We start from the raw sequence: 22,703 nt of genomic DNA, 5'->3' as shown, positions 1-22,703 counted from the left end.
TGAAGTGACCTGGATCTTGAAAGGCAATCGGGCCCTGTGAGAGCAAGTCTGGATACACCTGGAGTCGAAGACATTCATCCTCTTGTAGGTGTACAAGATCCACATATCATGGATACCTGGGCCAATCTGGGGCCACAAAAATCACCCTCCCTGGGTGGCTTGCTAGACGACAGACCACCTGGCCTATCAAGGGCCTTGGAAGAAACACATAAAGTAGTCCAGACTTCAGCCATGGTTGAACCAGGGCATACAGCCCTGCTCTTCCAGTTTCATATCTATGGCTGAAGAACCATGACACTTTCCTGCTGCATGCCATCACCATTGGATTGAATGTCGGACATCCCCATCATCTGACAATGTCCTGGAATACTGTCAGGGACAACAACCACTCTCCCAGCCCTAATGTCTGCTGAGGTAGTCCACTTGCACATGGTCAATGCATTGCCGTGATGGCTAGCAGGCATTTTTCTGCCAAACTAAACAGGACTTTCGCTTCTTGCCAGAGCGATGCATTTCTGATGCCTCCTTACCGGTTGACGTAGGCTATTGCTGTGGTATTGCCAGAGAATACTCTTTTTGCTCTGCCTTCCAGGTGGACTGCTCTCAGTTCTAGTCTGTTGATCAACCACTTTTGCTGGGATGGTGTCCATTCCCTTTGCTCTGGGCAACCACTGAAGTGGAGATGACCATGAAGCCAAACAAGCTGGCAACTGTCATTAGTGTGACTCAGGAATTGATCTGAAGTGGAATTCCTTTTGCTAGAGACTGTGGTCAGAGCATAAGTGCCGCTGCTGGGTCAGACCACCAGTTCACGCTGCTTTGGGCTGCCTCCATCTAAGGTAGGGAGTCCCTCTGAGGAGATTGAGACAATAACAAATTCAGGAGTACACGCATATGCACTACTTCTATGGCAGCCACCATCAACCCCAGCAGTTGGAGGTAGTGCCACACCATAGGTTTTGGCTATGACAGGAGGTTCATGATTTGCCCTAGAAGCTTCTGCCTGCATGCCTTTGGAAGAAAAACTTAGTCTTTTGCTGTGTTTAACAGAATTCCCAGGTATTCAAAAGACTGAGTTGAGACTATTTGGCTTTTCCACAAGTTTATAATCCAGACTAAACTCTGTAAAGTTTTCACAACTACCGCCAGTGCTCTTTCTCCCTCTTCTTGAGAGGGGGCTCTGATCATTCAGTTGTCTAAATAAGGATGTACCAGCCAGCTCACTTTGCGGAGATGAGCAGCTACCACCACCATCACCTTGATGAACGTATGGGGAGCTGTTGCCAGCCAAAAGGCCAGCACTGAGAATTAGTAATGATTCTCCAACATGTGAAATTTCAGTAATTTTCTGTGCTCCAAGAAATTTGGAATGTGGAGATAAGATTCCAACAAATTCAGGGAGGCCAGAAACTCTCCCAGCTGGACCGCTGCAATGACAGATCGTACTGTCTCCATCCAGAAACGTGAACTCTCAGGGCCACATTGCATATTTGAAATCCAGAATGGGTCTCCAGTAGTCAGAGCTTTTCTTGGGCATAAAGTATATCGAGTATCTGCCCGAGTCGATTGTTCTTCCAGAAATAGTTCTATGGCTTGAATGTCTAGCAACTTGTTTAACATTGCTTGGACTTGAGCCACCCAGTCCGACTGGCCTACCAGTGAATCCACAAACCAGTTGGACAGAGGATCTGCAAACTCCATCTTGTAACCCTCTCTGATAATATCCCAGGCCTCCAGAAAGTCAGAGAACTGATCTCCAATTTTCTGTGGGGCAGCTAGAGGACTGGCGTCATTGAGGCTTGGGAACCTGTACTCTGGTTTTTCTGGCTCCCAGAATATCTCTATCAGGAACCTTGATAGGTTCTCTGTGTTGAGCCTCCTGAGACATACTGGCGAAAAGTGTGATCCCCGAAAGGAGCTCCAAATCTGGCTCCTAGTTGTTTGAGTCCTGCTGTCTGGTAAGGACTTGAGATGACAATCTTGTAAGATTACCATAAGATCATCTAGATCTTTGCCAAAAATTAGCTGTCCCTTGAAAGGGAGCCTGCTAAGTGTCACCTTGGGGATTGAAATCACTCATCCACTGTCTAATCCACAGCATGCATCGGGTGGAGATGGAATATGCAAAGACTCTTGCCATGACTAATTACATCATAGAGTGAATCCACCACATAGTCTATACCTGCCAGCATGAGCTGAGGTACAGCCACTGTCATATTCAGGGTTTGCAGCTCTGAATCGCATGCATGTGCTATGAAGGAAGTTGCTGATGCCACCTTAACTCCTAAAATCAACACTTCAAACTACCTCCTGAGGACCATATCCACTCTGCAGTCATTCGTATCCTTCAGTATGACTCCTCCCTCACTGGGTAGGGAAGTGCATTTGTTCACCTGGGTTACCCAGGGAGTCTATCTTTGGTATAGCAAACATTTGCTGAAACTCTTGATTCATAGGATATAGCCTAGTTATGGTTTTTGCCCCCCTTAAGGGAGACTTCAGGGGCCACCCAGGGCTCTGTAATCATGAATTTTATGTCTGGGTGCCAAGGAAAAGATGTGGGCTACGACCAAACCCTGCTTAGCAGAGAACACCAAGATGGCTGGGGCTGAGGTGAATCAATCTTGAGCTCACATAGAGCCTCAGTAATAATGTCCAATAGCGCTAAAATCTTTAACAGTCTTTGTATGGAGGAATCCTCTCCCTGGTCCACGGCCAGGACCCCATCCTGATCCTCTACATAGAAAGTTGAATCTCACTTTGTGACAGTAAGGGGATCAAGACTGAACTTTTGTCCCCTGAATCTCTGTCCAATGGGCAATCATAGTCAGGGAGGACCTCTGCTCTCATGGAAGAAGTACTCTGAGTATCCCGAGAGGAGTGCACAAAAGGTCGCTCACTAGTGGACATAGGCCTGCCACAGCAGATTAATGAACTCTGGGGTAAATGCCTTAGTGGGCAACTCTCCTTCTCTTTTAGAAGGGAGGAGACACTACTTCTTGAGTTACAGAGCCTCTATGCCAGTTTGTTATACTGTGCTGTTGTTCTGTGGATACTGGGGTAATTTGCGGTCCTCTAACAGGCTCAATAGCCATGTGCCATGCTCTGGAGGCTGTGTGGGAGTTAAATTTCAAGTTCCTACCTCCCCACTTCGCTCAGCAGGGCACGTGATACAAGGGCACTATTCAGCCACCCATCCCTCGCAAACAAGGCACGATATAGGGGTAATAGAGTCAGAGGACTCCATTCCTGGCACTGTGGAACAAAATGAGGTGTTTTGGAGGTTTGAGAACTTAGGAAAAAAATTTGAAAAATCTAAGATGGCCACCAGGGGTGAATTTTAGCGATTAGAAAACAGCTTAAAATCACCTCAAGACTGACCAAAAAACAGGATTTTAGGGGATGGGGACCAAGGCCCTAGCTGCAGAAACAGTCATAAACAGCTTTAGAAGACACCTCCAACCCCAATTTTTCCCACAAACTGTTACAGCCTTACTCACAGACCATGTGTTGGGGAAATGGTGCTGCTGCTGACTGCTTCAGCTCCTCTCGGGTATAGCTGTTTTAGGAAAGGCTCTCTGATTCCAGTCACTCAGTTAACTTGCCGAGATCTTACAAGTTTATTAAAAATTTGATTGAACGCCTATCTTGGATTCTAGGCTGCCAGTCGGACCTCCACAGACTGACCCTCAAAACCCCACCCTCGGCCCCACAAAACAGGGTGGAGGAAGAATGAAATGCAGCCAGCACCATGAGTGCCCCAAAGGAAAACTATTAGCACCTAACAGCCCACGTTTCAGCCCCTGGCCAAGTTAAAGGAGCAAACAAATGCCACGAGATAGGACCCTGAGCTCCATGAATTTTCAGCAGGCTGGCTGAAACAGGTCCCCGAATGATACACCTGACAGCTGTAGACTTAAAATTCTGCTACTCTTCAGGCAGGACAGACCTGTTAAAAGAAGAGATCTGTGACTTCATGAAAAAGTTGTGATTTAATGAAAAACTGCAAAATAAAAAAATAAATAAACTGAGCATATCAGAAGACTCCTTCATGCTTGCCTCAGAAAGAAAAATTGGAGAGGGGAGAAGAAAGAGGTGTTCAAAAACTGTGATTGACATCTTCTGTAGCATGCTCGCGAACATGAATTGAATACCCTAAGGTTCAGCATACCAGCCCTATTGCACTGGAAAAGGGGGTTATGGTGAGAGGTACTTCTGGTACCCTTTATGCGAAGTTCACAGCAGTGCCCTCTAAGGTGCCCCACTGCTCTACTGGTATGTCTATGTGGCCAGTCCATTAAAATACTGACCACTCCCACATCCAAATGGTCTGGATTTGGACGTTTTGAACTTGGACGTTTTTGTGGTCGAAAATGGCGAACAAATTCGGACGTCCTTGCAGCCAAGATGTCTAAGTAGATGATTAAAAAAAAAAAAAAAAAATTGGATGTCTTGCGGTGTTGCCGGTATTGAAAATGGCTGTTTCTCTACCTCTGACTTTGGACGTCTTGCAGAAAATGCCCCTCCATGTCTCTGTCCCCACTCCATCTATTTCAGTGGTGACTACTGTGCTCCCAATATAATGATCTACATCTAGCCGTTTAATTCCACATCATAGATTATGTAATGTATTTGTGGCATTTTTAGATAGACCTTTGCAAATGTTTACCACTAAGGTAAATGGAGGTGGCATGATACATTAGTGTTCCTACCGAAGAAAATAAAATATTGATTGCAATAGATTATTTTTGTTTTTTGGAGACATTGATTTCTTGAATGTGTATTTCCTAGGCTTTCCTATCAACGTTCATGTCGTTCTTTTAAATTGTATTGATTTTCTGTTTACTATAAACCGCTTAGATCTGTGCAAGTTGAGTGGTATATCAAGTTTTAATAAAACATACTGTAAAACATTTTTTTCTTAAAACCAGGGCTGTGGAGTCGGAGTCGAGGAGTCGGAGGAAATTTTGGGTACCTGGAGTCGGAGTCAGAAGTACAAAAAACTGAGGAGTCGGAGTCGGAACATTTATCTACTGACTCCATTTTTGAACTTGGCATACCAATCACGAGCGATTCTTTCAGCTATAGCACCCACTATATACACAGCATAAATGTTGCGAGCAGCTTCTGCGGCCTTAGAACCTTGATTAAAAGCAAAAAGAAGGTGGTGTCGAAAATGCTCATTTCTCTCAACTTGACATTCCATTTTAATGATCTGAAAATTAACCAGTGCTGTGGAGTCGGACTCCAGGAGTTGGAGTCGGAGGAAATTCCGGGTACCTGGAGTCGGAGTCTGAAGTACAAAAAACTGAGGAGTCGGAACATTTATCTACCGACTCCACAGCCCTGCTTAAAACCACAAACTTCTGAATCGCTTAATCCCTCATTACCTGTAGAAATGTCTCTCTCACCCCCTGCCACTCCATACGAGGTTTATTAAGATTTGTTAATTTATATTCCATTTATATCTAAGTGGAGAACAAAGTAACAAACATAACCCTAAAAAGACACACAAAAGCTATAAACAGATCAATAAAAACAAATGATAAGCTACAAATCATCTAACACAAGCACAAATAAAACAATCATTAATGTTATCCACCATAGCCTTCTATCTATCCCTATAACAGATAATCATAGAATCACAATGTTAAAAAAAATATAATTAAAAGGCAACAGATGGGAAAAAAAAACCCATTCAGAACAAATGGATCGGTGAAAGGCCAGAGAATCAATTACCTTGATCAGAAAAATTATTGGACAGGTGTCTTTATTCTGGTATAAATAGAGTTACAGTAACCCTTGTAAGAGAGTCATATCTATTAGGAAAGTGGGTTTTAGATATCTGAAATTATGCCCATCTTTTTACAATGCTTTTGGCCACACAGAAAAGAGGCATTCTGGGGTTATTTCAGAGCTGTGTTTGGAATTACATCAATCTAACTTACATCATCATTTTAAAATATGTAAGGGAAAGCATAGCAATCCAGGTATCTGGTGTTTGCAAAATAATTTGTTTTATACAGGTTTTAAAGTACATGTGTACCTTTGCATCAAGATATGGCACTTCACCCAAGACTTTGGCTGGGGCTGTGAAATTTATTTGTTTGGCTGCAGTGATGGTGGTTAACAGGTGGCCTGCTAACTCATGAACTATGAGTCTGCTAGATTTGTTTGGTACTTTTCCCCACCATTTGTATGGCTCTGAAGATAATTATATCTTGGCTCTTTTTTTATAATATTATAACATATCTCCTTTGTGTGGAGTTTTTTCCGGTCTGTTACATTGTTCCAAGTTGGAGATCTGTAGATGTTTGACTTGTCAATGTGCTGTTTCCTGCCCCCCCCCCCCACACACACACACTTTTTAAAAATAATATATTGTACATTGCAAACTGCCTTGTAGCAAATTGCCAAAAGGTGGCAGAGTAAATATATCAAATAAATTACATGACACAAGTAAATAAAAAACTTGAAAGGTGTCTATTAAAAATATTCCTGATAGAATTGGACTATTTTTTTCTAAAGAACAAATTTAGAAGCAGGATAAAGAGATGCAACTGAACCTGTGTGTGCACATTCTTGAACATGTTCAGGAAAACACTGATAGTGTAATGACTATTAATTTCATGAGATATTTGTTGTGCGTTCTCAGCCTTGTCAATCCAGAACACACGTTTTATAAAACGTCCCTTTCCAAGTGCCTTAAATTCTTGGTGGACAAGAGGGCCCAAACCACCCCCCTTCTAAGCCCTGGACTGGAGCTTGATATAGTAATACTACAGCCCTTCTTAACCCAAGACAGCAGTAGTGATTCTCATTCATTTCTGCACTGAAGCCACTATCTTGCAAAATGACAGTGCCTGATCCTTAGAAATCCTAAGAATAAGCAATGGATTTCCCCAAGCCAACTTAATAATGGCTTATGGACATTTCTTGTAGGAAATTTTAAATCCTGCTAATCTAACTGCTTTCACCACATTGTTCAGCCACAAATTCCAGAGTCCAATTACATGTTGAATGAAGAAATATTTTCTTGGTTTGTTTTAAATCTTATATTTAGTAGTTTTATCGCATGCTTCATAGTCCTAGTATTTTGGGAAAGAGAAAACAAGCAATTCACATCTATACTTCTCCCTCGTCATTCGCGGGGGATACGGGCAGAGCCGGACCGCAAATGCCGAAAAATCGCAATTATCCGGCTCTGACCCACACCCACCTCCCTGCCGCCTTCCTGGCCTTACCTGGTGGTCTAGAAGGCTTTCGGGGCAGGAGTGATCTTCCTATGCTCCTGCCCCGTGTAGATCGCCATCAGGAAATGGCTGTAGGGAGTTCCCGACGTAGTCTCGAGAGACTACGGGAACTCCCAGCAGCCATTTCCTCATGGCAATCTGCACGGGGCAGGAGCGTAGGAAGATTGTTCCTGCCCCGAAAACCTTCTAGACCACCAGGTAAGGCCGGGAAGGTGGCAGGGAGGAAAAAAGATGGATTTTTTTTTACATTAAGACTGTTTTTTTAATTTTCCCCCTCCCCCCAAAAAATTGCGATTATATGAAACCGCGAGTGCAGGAACCGCGAATGGGGAGGGGGAAGTGTACTCATTCTACTCAGTATTTCATAGACCTCTATCATATCTCCCCTGAGCCATCTCTTCTCCAGGCTGAAGAGCCGTAGCCATTTTAGCCTTTTCCTCATAGGGAAGTCGTCCCATCTCTTTGATCATTTTTGTTGCCCTTCTCTGTACTTTTTCTAATTCTGCTATATCTTTTCTGAGATGTGGCGACCAGAACTGCACACAATATTCAAGGTGTGGCTGCACCATAGAGTGATACAAAGGCATTATAATATTCTTATCTTTGTTTTCCATACCTTCCTAATAATTCCTATTTGCTTTCTTAGCCACCGCTACACACTGAACTGAGGGTTTCAATGTATCCTCACTGATGACACTTAGGGCTCCTTTTGCGAAGGTGCACTAGCGTTTTTAGTGCACGCACCGGATTAGTGCGCGCTAGCCAAAAAACTACCGCCTGCTCAAGAGGAGGCAGTAGTGGCTAGCGCGCGTGGCATTTTAGCGCGCATTATTCCACGCGTTAAGGCCCTAACGCGCCTTCGTAAAAGGAGCCCTTAGATCCTTTTCCTGGGCGGTGACTCCTAACGTGAAACCCTGCATCATGTAGCTATAGTTCAGGTTCCTCTTTCCGAGATGCATCACTTTGCACTTGCTCACATTAAACGTCATCTGCCATTTTTAACGCCCAGTCTCCCAAGATCCTCTTGCAATTTTAGAACTTAGAACAACTTTGTGTCATCAGCAAATTTAATTATCTTACTAGTTATTATCATTGATAAATATGTTAAAAAGCAGCAGTTTCAGCACAGACCCCTGGCGAATACCATTATTTACCTTTCTCCATTATAATCTCCTTTCTCCATTGAGAATATTGACCATTTAAGGCTTCTCTCTGTTTTCTATCTTTCCCCCGCTTTTGATTGAAGTAGAAACTTTTATCCATTTCATTTCAAAAAGCCCATTAACTAAAAATTAATTTCAATCACATTTTAAATATAACTTAAATAACATCTCCTTCTACAGCCAATATATTATATCTTTAGAATTAAATTAACAAGATATGCAAACTCATTTCATTTTACTTAGAACTAAGTTAATAAGATATGTGAATTCATTTCTTAAACTCATATAAAGTACCCTAAACCATTTAAACCAAACAGGCCTCAATTTTGGCAGACCAGAGACCATGCTTAAAACACTATCAATTCCCGTATTATAATCATTCAATTCTAACAGACCTATATAGATTGATATTATAAGTGCCTCAACTAAAGATCACAATGTTCCCAGCCAAGGGCAGAGTGCAGCCGATTCTAAAGTTCAGAGTAGGCTAGAAAGATGACAGCAGTGGAAGCCAGCACTGCAAAGAACTGACTGGTATTTTTAAATTGCCTTCTTCGCTACTCATACAGCAATTCTTGGGGCCACAAAGACTCTTCCTAACATGTCCAGCAATGTAGGATTTCTTACTCTGCTTCACGTATCTTAGTTCTGCCTCAAATAAATCTTGCTCCTCTTGCAAAAGTTTCCGGAGTGGCTCCCATCGCAATGTCAACTTTGTTCTCTTTTCTTCCTTTAGTTTTCCAAGTTGATATGTGGTCTTGCTCTGCTGGTAAGACAGCCTTGAACTCCACTCGTAACTGGAAAAATTATGATCGCCTCAATTTTCCCTTTTGGTGGATGAATTTATGCTCAAGTTATAGGTATGAGAAAATGAATGCTGACATGTTGGGGCATAGCAATTTATTTAAACTGGTTTGGGGCCCATTGACGTCTTTTATTTTTGTTTATTTCCACACACATCCAGGGAAGGGTGAGAGGGTGTATGTGGTGGGGGAGGGGAGGAGGGTTATTTCTTTGCTTTGTCTTAATCCTTGATGAAATGTAATGGAAGGAAAGGGGGGATTTATTCTTTATGCAGTGTTATTGATTATGATTATAAGTGTCTAACTTGCTGATTAATGTAAATATACGGTTATTGCACTTTTGTTGGTCTTAAAAATCAATAAAGATTTATAAAACATTTATAAACCACACTATCTTGCGATTCTAGGTGGTGTACAATATTAAAACATGCATAAAATGATAACACACATTAACATAACAAACACACAATCAGCAAAAATACATCATGAATACTGATATATTCAAAGCACCATCAATATATCATCACAGCAACGCACAATAAGCTTGAGTGAACAAAGTTGTTTTGAACAGTTTTCTGAACTGCAATACAGAACTCACATGGAAGAGCATTCCAAAGCTGCACCCCTTCTACCTGAACCATCATTGATCGGTAAGTCTCCAAGCAAATCTGTCTAAAAGTCCCTTTTGGAATACTACTTTAATGTTTATTTTTAGCTGAAAACCTTTGCCTCCTCTTCAACTTTTTCAAGATCTTTAATTCAAGGAGAAGCAGGAATAAGGCGTATGTATGTTTGAAAACTATTGTAGAATTTGATTGTCAAAGTATTCTACATTGGAGCAATTTTGAGACTGTTAACATGGAATTGGAACTGAAAATTTATTTATAGCCCACCTTTATCCAAGGCGGGGAACAGAAGTTTTACTTGCTTAATTCATCATGCATCAAATTTAAAATTAATGACAAGATTCCTAGTATAATTGTATATAGTACTTTAGAACAAATGGCTACTTAAAAATAATGATAAAATTAACAGCTCTCAGATAAAAAGCTATTTGCAAAATCCAATCCATTACTTGCTATACACACACAATTTTCTTCTATCTGGTGTTTTACTTCTAACACTCTCTGCAGCTGATAAGTGGGCTAGTTGTGAAGTTGGGAAATCTTGCCATTTGGATGATACCTGAGTTTATGCCAAATCTACCAGCCGTCCTAATTTGTATCTATCACTCTAAGGTGCAATTTACATAAAAAAGAAACACTGGCCTTTTTGTGTGAGGATGGGGAGGATAGATATAATAATCAGTCAGAAAAATGAAAGGGCATTTATTCTCATAGTTCTTCACCCCCTCCTCCCTTTAGGCACTTGGATGCTCCTACCTTGGCGGTGAGACTCTGTGGCTTGTTGGATAGGATCTCTGCTGCTGCTTCCCTGCAGCGGGTGGAAAGGTTCAGGATAGCAGCAGCTGTTGCTATGTGGGTGCCTTCACTGCACTGACCATAGCTGTAAGAGTTGGCATGACAGGAACTCTGTGTGTGGGTGCCAGGCAGTCGATTAGAAGATTTCACTGCATTTGAAAAAGCCTTTGCTGTTGAAGAGATATCTGATTAGAATTTGCATATCTAATTAACTTATTTTTGCCATTTTCTTTTCTGTTTACAAAGTTATGCTATCTATCACAGTATGTAGAAATTTTTTTTTCTATTCTTTCTTTACCATTACCACTTTAATCATGGGATGTATCACCCCTATCTATCAATGCCCCCTTTTATCAAGCTGCGGTCAAAGCTCTGACATACACAGAATTCCTATAAGTATCGGAGCTTTTATTGCAGCAGCTGGTGATAAAAAAACCCCTAATGCTGCTTGATAAAATGGGGACTAAATTTGGGCAGTACTGCACGTTTTATATAAGCCACAAAAAATACTAAGGACTTTTTTTTAACAAAGCTGCACTAGTGATTCCCAAATGGCAAATGCAACAAAGCTCATTCAGCTCCTATAGGCTTCATCACATTTGCCGCACAGGAATTACAAGCGTGGCTTTGTAAAAGGAGCATTAAAGTTGGGATAAAAACTATTGGCCTGATATTCAGAGAGATTTAAATGGGCCAGAGAGGTTCTTGCCTCAGCACCCTGAGGCTGTGGGTTCAAACCCACGCTGCTCCTTATGACTTTGGGCAAATCACGTAATCCCCTTATTGCCCCAGGTACATTAAGATAGATTGTGAGCCCACCGAGCCAGACAGGTAAAAATGCTTGAGTACCTGAATAAATTAATGTAAACTGTTCTGAGCTCCCTTGGGAGATTGGTATCGAAAATTGAATAAAAAAAATAAATAAATACATTAAAAGGAAAAAAAATCAACAATTGGCAGCTAAATGCCAATATTCAGTGGCATTAAGCTGGGAAGTGCTGCTGAATTTTGGCCCATAAAAATGTGAGCTGGTCAGGGACAAGCCAGGGGTCAGTGCTAGGGAGGAGCTGAGGCTTATGCGAGTTGCTGCAAGAGGTTGCAGTGGATATTTTGAAAGGTTGCTTTGAGAGGGGCTGTGCTCGTACCTCCGAAGACCTCAGCTGGACCACCAGGTATATAAGTAGGTCCAGGAGGGCCTACGCACATATTAGAAGGAGGTGGGCAAGTGGTATGTGTGTGTCTTTAAAGTAGGAATGGGGAGGGAGGAGAGAAAGCACAGTTACTATCATAACAGGTGTTATCCGGGGACAGCAAGCAGATATGCTCACATGTGGGTGACGCCATCCACGGAGCCCAGTAAGGACAGTGAAAAGTATACTATCACTTTAAGTTTTGTAAAGCTTCAAGACTGCCTGCACCGGGTATGTGTGAGAACCTTCCTGCCCGATGTTGGCTCTCATTTCCGTAAGCAAGCTAAGAAGCCAATCAGGGGAGGTGGGAAGGATGTGAGAATATCTGCCTACTGTCCCCGGATAACACCCGGGTAACAGTAATATGGTAACTGGCTTTATCCTAGGACAAGCAGGCCCTAGCTTACTGAAATGGGATGGAGGGAGAGTTGGCCTTTGGGAAGAAAATAAATTCTGTAATACTGCTTGTCCAAAACAACCATCTTGTCTGGAATAGGAATCTAGACAGTAGTTAGATGTGAATGTATGAATTGAGGACCAAGTAGCTGCTTTGCAAATATCCTCAATAGGAATGGAACATAGGAAAGCTACTGATACTGCCATAGCTCAGTTCTTGTGTGCTTTAACATGTCCCTTGAGCTCCAGCCCAGCCTGAGCATAGCAAAGGAAATGCAGGCCGCCAACCACGAGGAAATAGTTTGTTTGGTGATAGGTAGGTCCAATCTGTTAGGATCCAAGGAGATGAACAGTTGAAGTGAAGATCTGTGTGGCTTGATTCTTTGTAGGTAGTAGGCCAAAGCACACTTACAGTCCAATATATGAAGAGCTGTTTCTCCAAGGTGAGAATGAGGCTTTGGAAAAAATACTGGAAGCACAATAGACTGATTTAGGTGAAATTCCGAGACTATTTTGGGGAGGAAATTAGGATGAGTCCTGAGAACCACCTTGTCATGATGAAATACTGTGAAAGGTGGGTTGCAAACCAGTGCTTGAAGTTCACTCACTCGATTAGAAGTGACAGAGATCAAAAAAGCAATTTCCAAGTGAGAAATTTAAGATGAGTAGATGCTAGTGGTTCAAATGGCGGCTTCATCAGACTGGATAGGACTACATTAAGATCCCAAACAACTGAAGACGGTTTGATTGGAGGTTTGGAGTTCGTGAAACTAGAGCAGCCAGAGATTTATTGTTGAAAGGAGCATGGTAAGCACTAATAGCACTGAGGTGAACTCTGACCGAAGTGGTTTTAAGTCCAGAGTTCAATAAATGGAGAAGATATTCCAACACTGATGGAAGAGAAGAGGAGTAGTGATAGAAAGATCTGTAATGGAATTGGATCCTTGGCACTCAGCTGAAGTAGAAAGGTTGCCTAGGCCATGAAAAAGACTGAGCAGGCTTTTGAGGAGCCTAAGGTTGAGTCTTCTGAGGCTTTTGTGTCTTCTGACTCTTCTGAGGTAGAAGTTTCAAAGTAAAGGAGGTCATAGGATAGTGCCTCTTGTATGTATAGGAAGGAGGCCATTGTGAAGGTTTTTTTTTAAAAATACATTTTTATTAAATTTTTTAGAAATACATACAACACAACAACATCGAACAATAGCAACATAGCAGAAACAGTCAGGTCTTCAGCGTTATCTCTTCACGAAGACCTGCAGAAACCAAACCCCGCACCAAAGAGCCCTGAACCCCCTGACCCCACCCCTGCCAGTCCACCCCTGCCGGCTTGCTTCATATGTTTTGGTCTTGTGACCACATCCAAACCTTTTGGTCTTTTCTAGCAATTTACCTGCAGTCTGCTCTGCGTAATCAGATTACTTTGAGGGCGAATGTTCTGCTTTTCTCTCAGGTGGTTCTCCTGGGATTGTCTAGAGGGGGTAACCTGTTGCTGAAAAAAGCCTCCTTATTGGTCAGGAAATTTATTCTTTTGTTGTGTGTCAAGCTGAAGTGCCTACCCATACTTTGTGGAGAAATGAACTCTTCACTTTGCTAAAATTTGAATATCTGGATGTCCAGAGTTGTGGTTCTGGTCTGTGGAGGAAATTCAGCAGAATATGGGCTCCTGTTTGGAAAGGATTGTCCCCTAGGGTTAGAAGTTCTCTATTGTAAAGGTTTAAATGACTGGGTTTTAGCTTTAGTCCCCATCACCGTGGTCCAGCTCTGTTCATGATGGGTTAGTCTTTGGGTAGCATCCTGTACCTTGTCACTGAATAGTTCTTCACCCAGACAAGGAATGTTTGCTAAACGATCTTGAACATTAATGTCCATGTCAGAGACTCATAACCATGCAAGACGACTCATAGCAATTGGCATAGTTGATGCTCTAGATACCATATTGAAAGCATCAAAAACAGATCTGGCCATAAAACATCCGTATTTGAATTCCATAAGTTTCTCAGATGGTATGTATTGTTGAAAGTATTCAAGTTCTTTATAAGTTGTTTCAGATAAAATGACATATAGAAGTTGTAATTTAGAACTCTGCTGGCTGGTCAAATCTTTCCAGAGTGCGGCCTTCATGTCCTGGTGGTGTAGTAGCACGCGAGCTGGAAGATTTTTTGAGAGTAGATTCAACTAGCAAGGACTGATGAGTTAATTGTGGTTTATCAAATCCAGGACAAGATTGAATTCTGTAAAGAGAGTCAATGGAGCTACAGTAATGGAGAGAGATATTTTCCAGTTCTTAACAGGTCTTTTTTGAGAAGGTTATGAAGAGGTAGTTCAAGAAGTTCCTTTTGAGGCTCATCAAAATCCAAAGCCTCAAAGAGTTCTGCTCTAGGCTCAGTGTCCACCTCCAGTTTTATAGGCAAAGCTTTTCCCACGTGCCTGATAAATTTGGTAAAGGAAAGACCTCTGGAGGGGATCTGTGCCTGGGAGGCAGAAGAAATGGATCCAACAGGATACCATACAACTCTGGAGCAGAGTGTCAGAAATAGTGTCTTGTTGAGAAAGATCAAAATCAACATCTGGTGCCCCAGGAGATTCTCTGTAGGACAGAGAAGGCTGTTTTCTTGTTCGATGGCTATAAGAACATTGAGAAAAGCTTCTGAGGATGAGGATGAAGAATGTTGAGTAGAAGGAGAGCTGGTACCACACGATGCTCGCTTAAATCTAGAAGAGTGAGCACCAGTACCATAGGATGTTGACGTTTGTCGATGTAGATCTTTGATCCCTCAATGCAGAGTGTCGAGGCATTGATGTGGAGTGGCACTGCATCGATACAGATGCAAAACTGGTACCATGTGGCCTCGATGTGCTAAGCTCAGGCTGGGCTGGTACCGAGGTGCTGCATGCAACTTAAAGAGGTCACCGAGCTCCCTCTGGAAGAATTCCTTCAGTTGTTCTCAGAAGACTTGCACTGGTACCCTTGGATCAACAGCTGGTACCATTGATGCAGTGGGTGTCGAGGGGTGGATGACCTCGATGAAAATGCACGCCCTGTAGGAGACACAGCCTGCACAGGAGATTGATGGCATTGACGCTTGTCCTGCATCAAAGGACTCAATGCTGTAGAGGTCTGCGATGCTTGCAGGGAAGAGGATGGATTCTTAGCTGGCTTACCTGATGAAAGAACGCCATCTGATGTCGATGGTGGTGATGATGGCTTGGATTTATCACCAGAGTCCATGACCGATCCAAACAACTTTTTTTTCTGTATACAATGAGCCTTTAAAGAGTGTTTCTGCAATGTAAAACACTGAGCACAAGTAACTACCCGATTGCTCAGGCCCCAAATACTATATGTACCAACTGTTTGACAGCACTTTTTAAAACCGCTCAAAGGTTAAGACATGGACGGAAAACTCTCATCAGCGAAGTCAAAGGACTGAATGGTTTACACAGAGACCGCGACAAGCGAAGTGGAAAAAAATGGGGCCCGAAAGGCTGACTGAGGAACAAAAAGGAAAAGCAATATTATTATTATTTTTTACCAAAGAAAAAGCTAGAAATCAAGAAAAACAATGAAAGCTGAAACAAAAGAAATGTTGACGGGAAGGCAACGCAATTTTGAATGGAGTCCCAAAAAAATACAACTTCGCTCAGCGAAAAACGAAGAACTAAGGAACCGCAAGCCAACATCAAGCAGGAAGGCACTCACATGTGCACATTGCGGGCAGTCTCGAAGCTTCACAAAGCTTAAAATGACGGTGAATTTTTCACTGTCTATACCAGGCTCTGTGGATGACATCACCCACGTTAGAATATGCTCCTGCTTGTCCTGGGATAAGAGGTATTGTCGGGGGCATGAGAGGAAGCATTGCTTTTTTTTTTTTTTTTTAAAGGAAAAGATACCTATGTGGGCCATGGCTGGGGCCTGCATAACTCTTATGGCCTGGCACTAAATATTGGAACATAATTTAAATGGCGACAATCAGCAGTTAAATAAATGCTGACCACCAAAACTATAAATTAAGAAAAATATATATAAAAAGACACAATAATATAGATAGACAGATATAAATGCATAAACTATCACAAATATATAGATAAAATGCTCAGATTAATAGTGTCGTATTCAGCAATGTGCTACTGGACATCTATTCAATCCATCACTGCACAGTACAAGCAAGGTATGCGTCTCAATAAATAAACACTGAACTATCCAAATGAAGACAACAAAGTAAATGTAACTTGCAAGGAGTGAGGTCAAAACTATTTAGATGGATGCCAAGATATGGGGTTTTGGTGTTGATATTTTTTGAGCAGCCTTGGCATCCATCTAAATACATAGTTTTGAACTCACTCATTGGAGGATAGGTTTATTTTGTTATGCTCATTTTGGATAGTTCAATGTTTATTTACTGAGAGACACACCTTGCTTGCGCTGTGCAGTAATGAACTGAATAGATGTCCAGTGTCAGCTCAAGTGCAGATCCCCTGAATTATATAACACTGTGTGCAAACCCTAGAAAAGCCCTTGATCCATCCATGCCACCTTTTTGGTCTAAGAGAAATTTAGACCTAAAGTTTTATCTTACCCAGTATAAATTGTATAGAAGGAAAATATGGGTGTCACGATGTTTACAAAAGCTTCAGTATATCTAAACTTTGAAGTGCTCAAAGTGCTAAAATATACTTTTGAGTGGTGTTTAGTGGTTTCTATAGATTCTTATACAGCTGCTGTTTGTATTTAGAGAGGCAGCTATTCTTCATAAATCCCCCGAAGAAGATCCGTACAGGATTGTAACGCCTTCACTAAAAGGCATCGGGAGTTCATATTCATTCAATATTCCAGCGTTGGTGGTGGCTGGCTCCACCTAAGATAAGTGTTACCTTCTCTGTGTCCCCCTTTTTTAAGGGATTTTTTTGATTGTTCATAACAAAAAGTGTTTTGCATATATATTACACATGAAATTGGTTTTTTGCACTAGTGGATAATCAATTTAGATGGTGGGAAGAAGGGGCAGAGCATAAATGATTACAGTATCAAATTCAGGATGTGGACTTGGAATGATATATAGATCATAGGAGGTCTTATGATCTGATTCATCCAATATGTTATGATATGCTCACCTCCAACTCCTAGTGAGAAATTTATATATAAAAATCTTTTGATGGAAACTTTATTTAATAGGAAATGTGTGTGATCAATTTTGATAAATTCTAGTTAAAAGCAAAACAGGTTTAAAGCAGTAGCTATTTTTGAGCGCTTCAAAGTTTAGATATATTGAAGCTTTTGTAAACATCGTGTCACCCATATTTTCTTTCTATACCTTTTTGGGTCTACGCAGAAAAATTTATATATGCATCTTTACAGAATAGCAACTATAAAGATGCACACATAAATTCCAATTATTGCTTATTAGTACCAAATTATCAGTGGGATTAGGGGAAAAATGCATGCTAAGCTAGTATTCCACACAGAGCGCCTTTGGGTGCAATTTATTGACTCTGCCCCTTGGTAAATGTGGACCTTAGGTTGCTTGCATTTTATTACACTGAATATCAAAAAAGAAACTGAAAAAGAGACAGCAAAGTTCACATTGTTTGCTTCCAATAAATATTTTAGGGTATGTGGCTTACATTCGGAAAACTGGGGGGCTTCCTGCTCTTGCTCTATTGGAGCTGTCATGTGTTTGCCAAACACTTGTGCATCGAAGCTGGCATAGTCGAAGGGTACTTTTCCAAATCTGTCATGTTCCTTTGGCAGGGAGCCTCTGGGAGAAGTGGCTGGCTGGGCAGTTCTGTAACCATATGAAGTTATCTCAATGTGTTTCACTAGGTTTGATCTACAAATAGACAAGATAGATGAGAAAATGGAGAGAAAAAGAATGAAGTGTAAAAATCAAATCAAAACAATCCTCCCCTCCCCCACATCGATTGATTATCTAACAGGATGACACAATATGAGGACGATTTACTAAAAGTACATAAAAAAAGTTAATGATTGTTATTATGTATCTTAATCAAGAACCTAGAATTCACTCGTATTATTATTATTAATAATTTGTTTAGAACATTCTAAAAGTATGCAGTGTTCTCCCTAGGTGCTACAGGCAGTTAACATATGTTGAGGCAGTTTTAATATGCATGTTAAAAATCAATGTAAAATGTTCTAGTATAATATGTGACATACCTCTTGTTGAACAACACATGCACCAATTTTCTGGTACCAACAGAGGACTACTGGATGTTTAATACACCCCTAAATCCATACAAAGGGCCCTCTTTGACTCAATCTCAATTCCTTCTCCCTCCAACATCTGCCTCGAGGGCCCTTTACATGGTTCACTTCTCCTCCACCAGACTACCTCTTCCAAATTTACTAGTGCATACATAGAGGCAGGAAGCAGTATGGTTCCTTACTGCCTGCTGGTGGTGAATTCCAAAATAGCACTGGTTGTCCTCTGCTGGTCTCTTGGTACAAATGCAGTTAAGGTCAGCCAATGCAGTTTCTGAATTGCTGATGGCAGGCCAGGAGAGAGCTGTGATCATTCCTGCCACTTCCATGCTTGCAATTTCAGAAGGAAGAGGGGGCTGGGGGAAAGAGTAATGAACAGAGGGAGGACTTGGGTCATAAAGAGTTTTTGCTATAAATGCTGGGGAAGTATGTATGTGAAGGGTTAGATAGGTTAATAGAGAACTTTTCTTGTGAATTTAGGGTGAGATATGAGGGGAGGGGAGGGGGAAGGGAGGTGTGTTAAAATCTGGTGTAAAACTCCAATTTACTATAATAATAACTTTATTCTTTTATACTGTCATAACCAAAAGTTCTAGGTGGTTTACACTAAAAAGAGCTGGACAATCAGCGCAATACAATAATATAGTAAAAAATACAAATATTTGTAAAATGGAATTTCAATAATAAAACTCCCTAAGTAATAAACTTATCGAACAAAGTGGTCTTAATTAATTTCCGAAAACTGCAAAAAGATAACATAGCTTGTTGAATACATTTACCTAACCAAGATTGTTGCCTATCAGCTTGAAATGCTAGGGTCCTATCTAAGAAGGCCTTATATCTACACCCATTAATTTTGGATAAGTAAATAAGTAGAAGTTTCTAGTTTCTCTTGATGGTCTATGCTACACAAAATGAGGAAAAAGGTAAGCTAGAGACAATCCCAATATCAGCTTAAAGCAGATACAGGAAAATTTGAATAATACTCTTGCCTCCAAAGGCAACCAATGAAGTAAATGATAATATGGACTAATATGGTAGTTCTTTTTTAAACCAAAAATCAATCGAACAAGCTGTATTCTGAATTATCCTTAATTTCCTTAGAATTTTTTTTGGGTGCTACTAAACAGATGATGTTACAATAGACTAAAATAGATAAAACTAATGCCTGCACCAATAATCTGAACGATAAAGGATCAAAATATTTTTTTATGGTTTTAATTTCCACAATGTAAAAAAGCATTTTTGTACCACTAAGTTTGTGTGTTCTGCTAGTGTTAATTGTCGGTCTAGTGTGGCTCCCAGAATTTTGATAGATTTAATAATCAGGTAGTCATGACTATTAAGATGAGTTTGTCTTTTGGTAAACTGTTAACTTCTCCACATTTGGTAGCATTAATATATTAATACATTTAGGTTTATTTTAGGACTATCAGATTTATGACGTACATAAACATTTATCTTGCATAAATGTATAAGGTCCCATTTCACAAAGCTGGGATATGCATGCCAAAAAAACTAAAGTGCGTGCAAATGGCAAAGAGGTGAGGTCTGAGCATGTTTTGGGTGAGACTAGGGTGTGCCTAGAACATACACATGTATTTTCCCTATTTTAGAAGGGGAATAAACATTGATGTCCTAACATAGAAACATGACGGCAGATAAAGGAAAAAAGGCCCATCCAGTCTGCCCATCCTTAAATCCACTTTCTCCTCCCTTCCCTAAGAGATAAAATACAATACAATACCTCCATGAAGTTCACAGCGGTTTACGTAAGTAATTATGGTGATACAAATTAAAACAAGTATTACAATATTTAGGAATTAGTAGTGACAAATTATTGAAATAAATAGGTCTTTAGGTCTTTTTTGAAACATTTAAAATTAGATTGCTGGTCAATATTAGTTGGTAATGCTTTCCACAGTTTTGCTGCTTGATATGTCAAGTTTCCAAGTTTCCTCACAATTTGATATACCGACCATCGACAAGTATCTGGTCCCCACATGCCTGTCCCTTGCTTTCTTGAATTCAGACACAGTCTTGTCAGCTCGCAACCTCGGGGTGATCTTTGACTCCTCTCTCTCCTTCTCCGCTGAGTTCCAACAAACTGCTAAAACCTGTCGCTTCCTCCTCTATATTACGAAAACCCGACCTCTCCTCTCCGAACACACTAACAAAACCCTTAACCACGTTCTCATCACCTCACGCAATGCACTTCTCTCAGGTCTCCCAAGCATCCGTTTCTCACCCCTTCAATCTGTTCATAATGCTGCTGCACGACTCGTATTCTGTGAGAGCCGCTATGCTCACATTACCCCTCTCCTCAAGTCACTTCATTGGTTCCCCATCCATTTCCAAATACAGTTCAAACTCCTCTTACTTACTTACAAGTGCATTCACTCTGTAACCCTCAATATCTCTCCTCACTTTTCTCCCCCCGTGAATTCCATTCTTTGGGTAAGTCCCTCTTATCTATACTCTTCTCCTCCACTGCCAATTCCAGACTCCATCCCTTCTTTCCTGCATGCTGAATGCCTGGAACAGGCTGCCAGAATCAATGTGTCATGCTGTGTCTCTAGCAGTATTCAAATCCAAGCTAAAAGCCCACTTTTTTGAAGCTGCTTTCAACTCAACTCCCACTCACTGTCAAATACCTATACCCCAGCCCTGAGATGTCCTGTCTGTCTGTCCAATTTAGATTGTAAGCTCTTCTGAGCAGAGACTATCTATTGAATGTTAAATGTACAGCACTGTGTACACCTTTCAGCACTATAGAAATAATAAATAGTAGTAGTAGTACCATCTTTGTCTCCAGCACCTCTACTGGGATAGTATTCCACACATCTACCACCCTTTCTGTAAAAAAAAGTATTGCCTTAGATTGTTACTGAGCCCAACACCTCATTCCATGCCCTCTCACTCTGGAGTTTCCTTTCAATTGAAAGAGACTCGCCTTATGTGTATTTATGCAACCTAGGCATTTAAACGTCTCTATCATATCTCCCTTCTCCTGCATTTCTTCCAAAGTATACATACTGAGATCTTAAAATCTGTCCTCAAATGCCTTATAATGTAGACCATCAACTAATTTAGTTGCCTTCCTCTGGACCATCACTATCCTGTTTATATCTTTTTGAAGGTGCAGGCCTCCAGAATTATACACAATATTCTAAATGAGGTCTCATCAATACCTCCTGTATCCTCCTGGCCATTCTTCTCCCTATGCACCCTAGCATCTTTCTAGTTTTAGTTGTCACCTTTTCAACTTGTTTGGCTACCTTAAGATCACCATATACTAGTGCTGCCCAATTTCCGATTCGATTTACTGATTTGAATCAGGTGAATCAATTTGTTAAAAAAAAAAAAAATTCACCCTCGCCAATTCAGTTACCAACCCTCCCCCCTCGCCTCCTACAGCAGGAGTGGCAGCGCTGTTGTTGGCCATCCACTGCTGCTGTTGCTTTAGGGGGCGAGGGGGGAGGGTCAGTTGGGAAGTGCTGCCTTGGCCCTTTGCAATGTCCTCCAACTTCCCCCTTGGCCTCCCGCTCTTATCCCATGCTACTGTAGCGATTCTTGCAGGCTGCCGTCATCCTCAGTACTACGTTGGCTCTGCCGCGATCTTGCCCATGATGTCAGGAGCGGGACCGCAGCAGAGGGAACGTGGTGCTGAGGAAGACAGCAGCCTGCAAGGATCGCTACAGCACTGCAATCCTCTCTGCAGGCTGCCGATTATCTTACGGTAAGAGCGGGGGGCCAGGGGGGAAAATGCAGGCCTTTTGGGGGGGGGGGGGACGGGGAGACCAGGCCTTCAGGGGGAATGCAGCCTTCAGGGAAGGAAAATCAGAGAGAACATTGAGAAGTGCTTCCCTGCACCAGAATGCTTATAAATCTGACTTCCAATTCTATTAAGTGTTCCTTTGATGGAATTGGGCATGAAAATGTTCCCAGAGTTCCCAGAGGTTGAACCCCTATAACACTTCGACAGATAATACGTGAGGTGCTTATGGCAATCGAGTATATAAAATTACAAAAATGTTCATGCAAATGGGATCACTGCCAAATGAAAATCAACCTGAAATAAAACTTATAAAGGCTGACATTCCACCTTCACATACAAGTCCATCTTTTGTCAGTGTTTATCAGACTAAAGCCCTTAATACCAGCTTGGAGTCAGCCACAGTTGATAAAATGAAGAGCGAAGACGGAGATTTGCACAAAGTGTCATTAGCAGAGAAATTTTCAGAAACCAGGAGACTT

The 22,703-nt window shown here is 41.4% G+C and overlaps 1 protein-coding gene across 11 annotated transcripts in view; it reads right to left on the bottom strand.

Moving 5' to 3' along the window:
* The window catches only part of ST18 (ST18 C2H2C-type zinc finger transcription factor), a 684,113-nt gene that overhangs the window by 147,243 nt on the left and 514,167 nt on the right, over window positions 1-22,703 (bottom strand). For all 11 annotated transcript variants that reach the window (XR_004538340.1, XM_033933682.1, XM_033933686.1 and 8 more), the window contains 2 exons: window positions 17,849-18,054; window positions 10,602-10,810 (listed from right to left, as the gene is read on the bottom strand). Coding sequence is in view for 10 of the 11 variants with exons in the window: in XM_033933682.1 (XP_033789573.1) it covers window positions 10,602-10,810; window positions 17,849-18,054 (415 nt within the window). In the remaining variant the exon portion in view is untranslated. The remainder of the gene's footprint in view (window positions 1-10,601; window positions 10,811-17,848; window positions 18,055-22,703) is intronic.

The sequence above is a fragment of the Geotrypetes seraphini genome, chromosome 2 (genome assembly GCF_902459505.1).
Source record: "Geotrypetes seraphini chromosome 2, aGeoSer1.1, whole genome shotgun sequence".
NCBI classification, from domain to species: domain Eukaryota; kingdom Metazoa; phylum Chordata; class Amphibia; order Gymnophiona; family Dermophiidae; genus Geotrypetes; species Geotrypetes seraphini.
The sequence above is the reverse complement of the archived record's forward strand: the minus strand, read 5'-3'. Positions and strand labels throughout refer to the sequence as shown.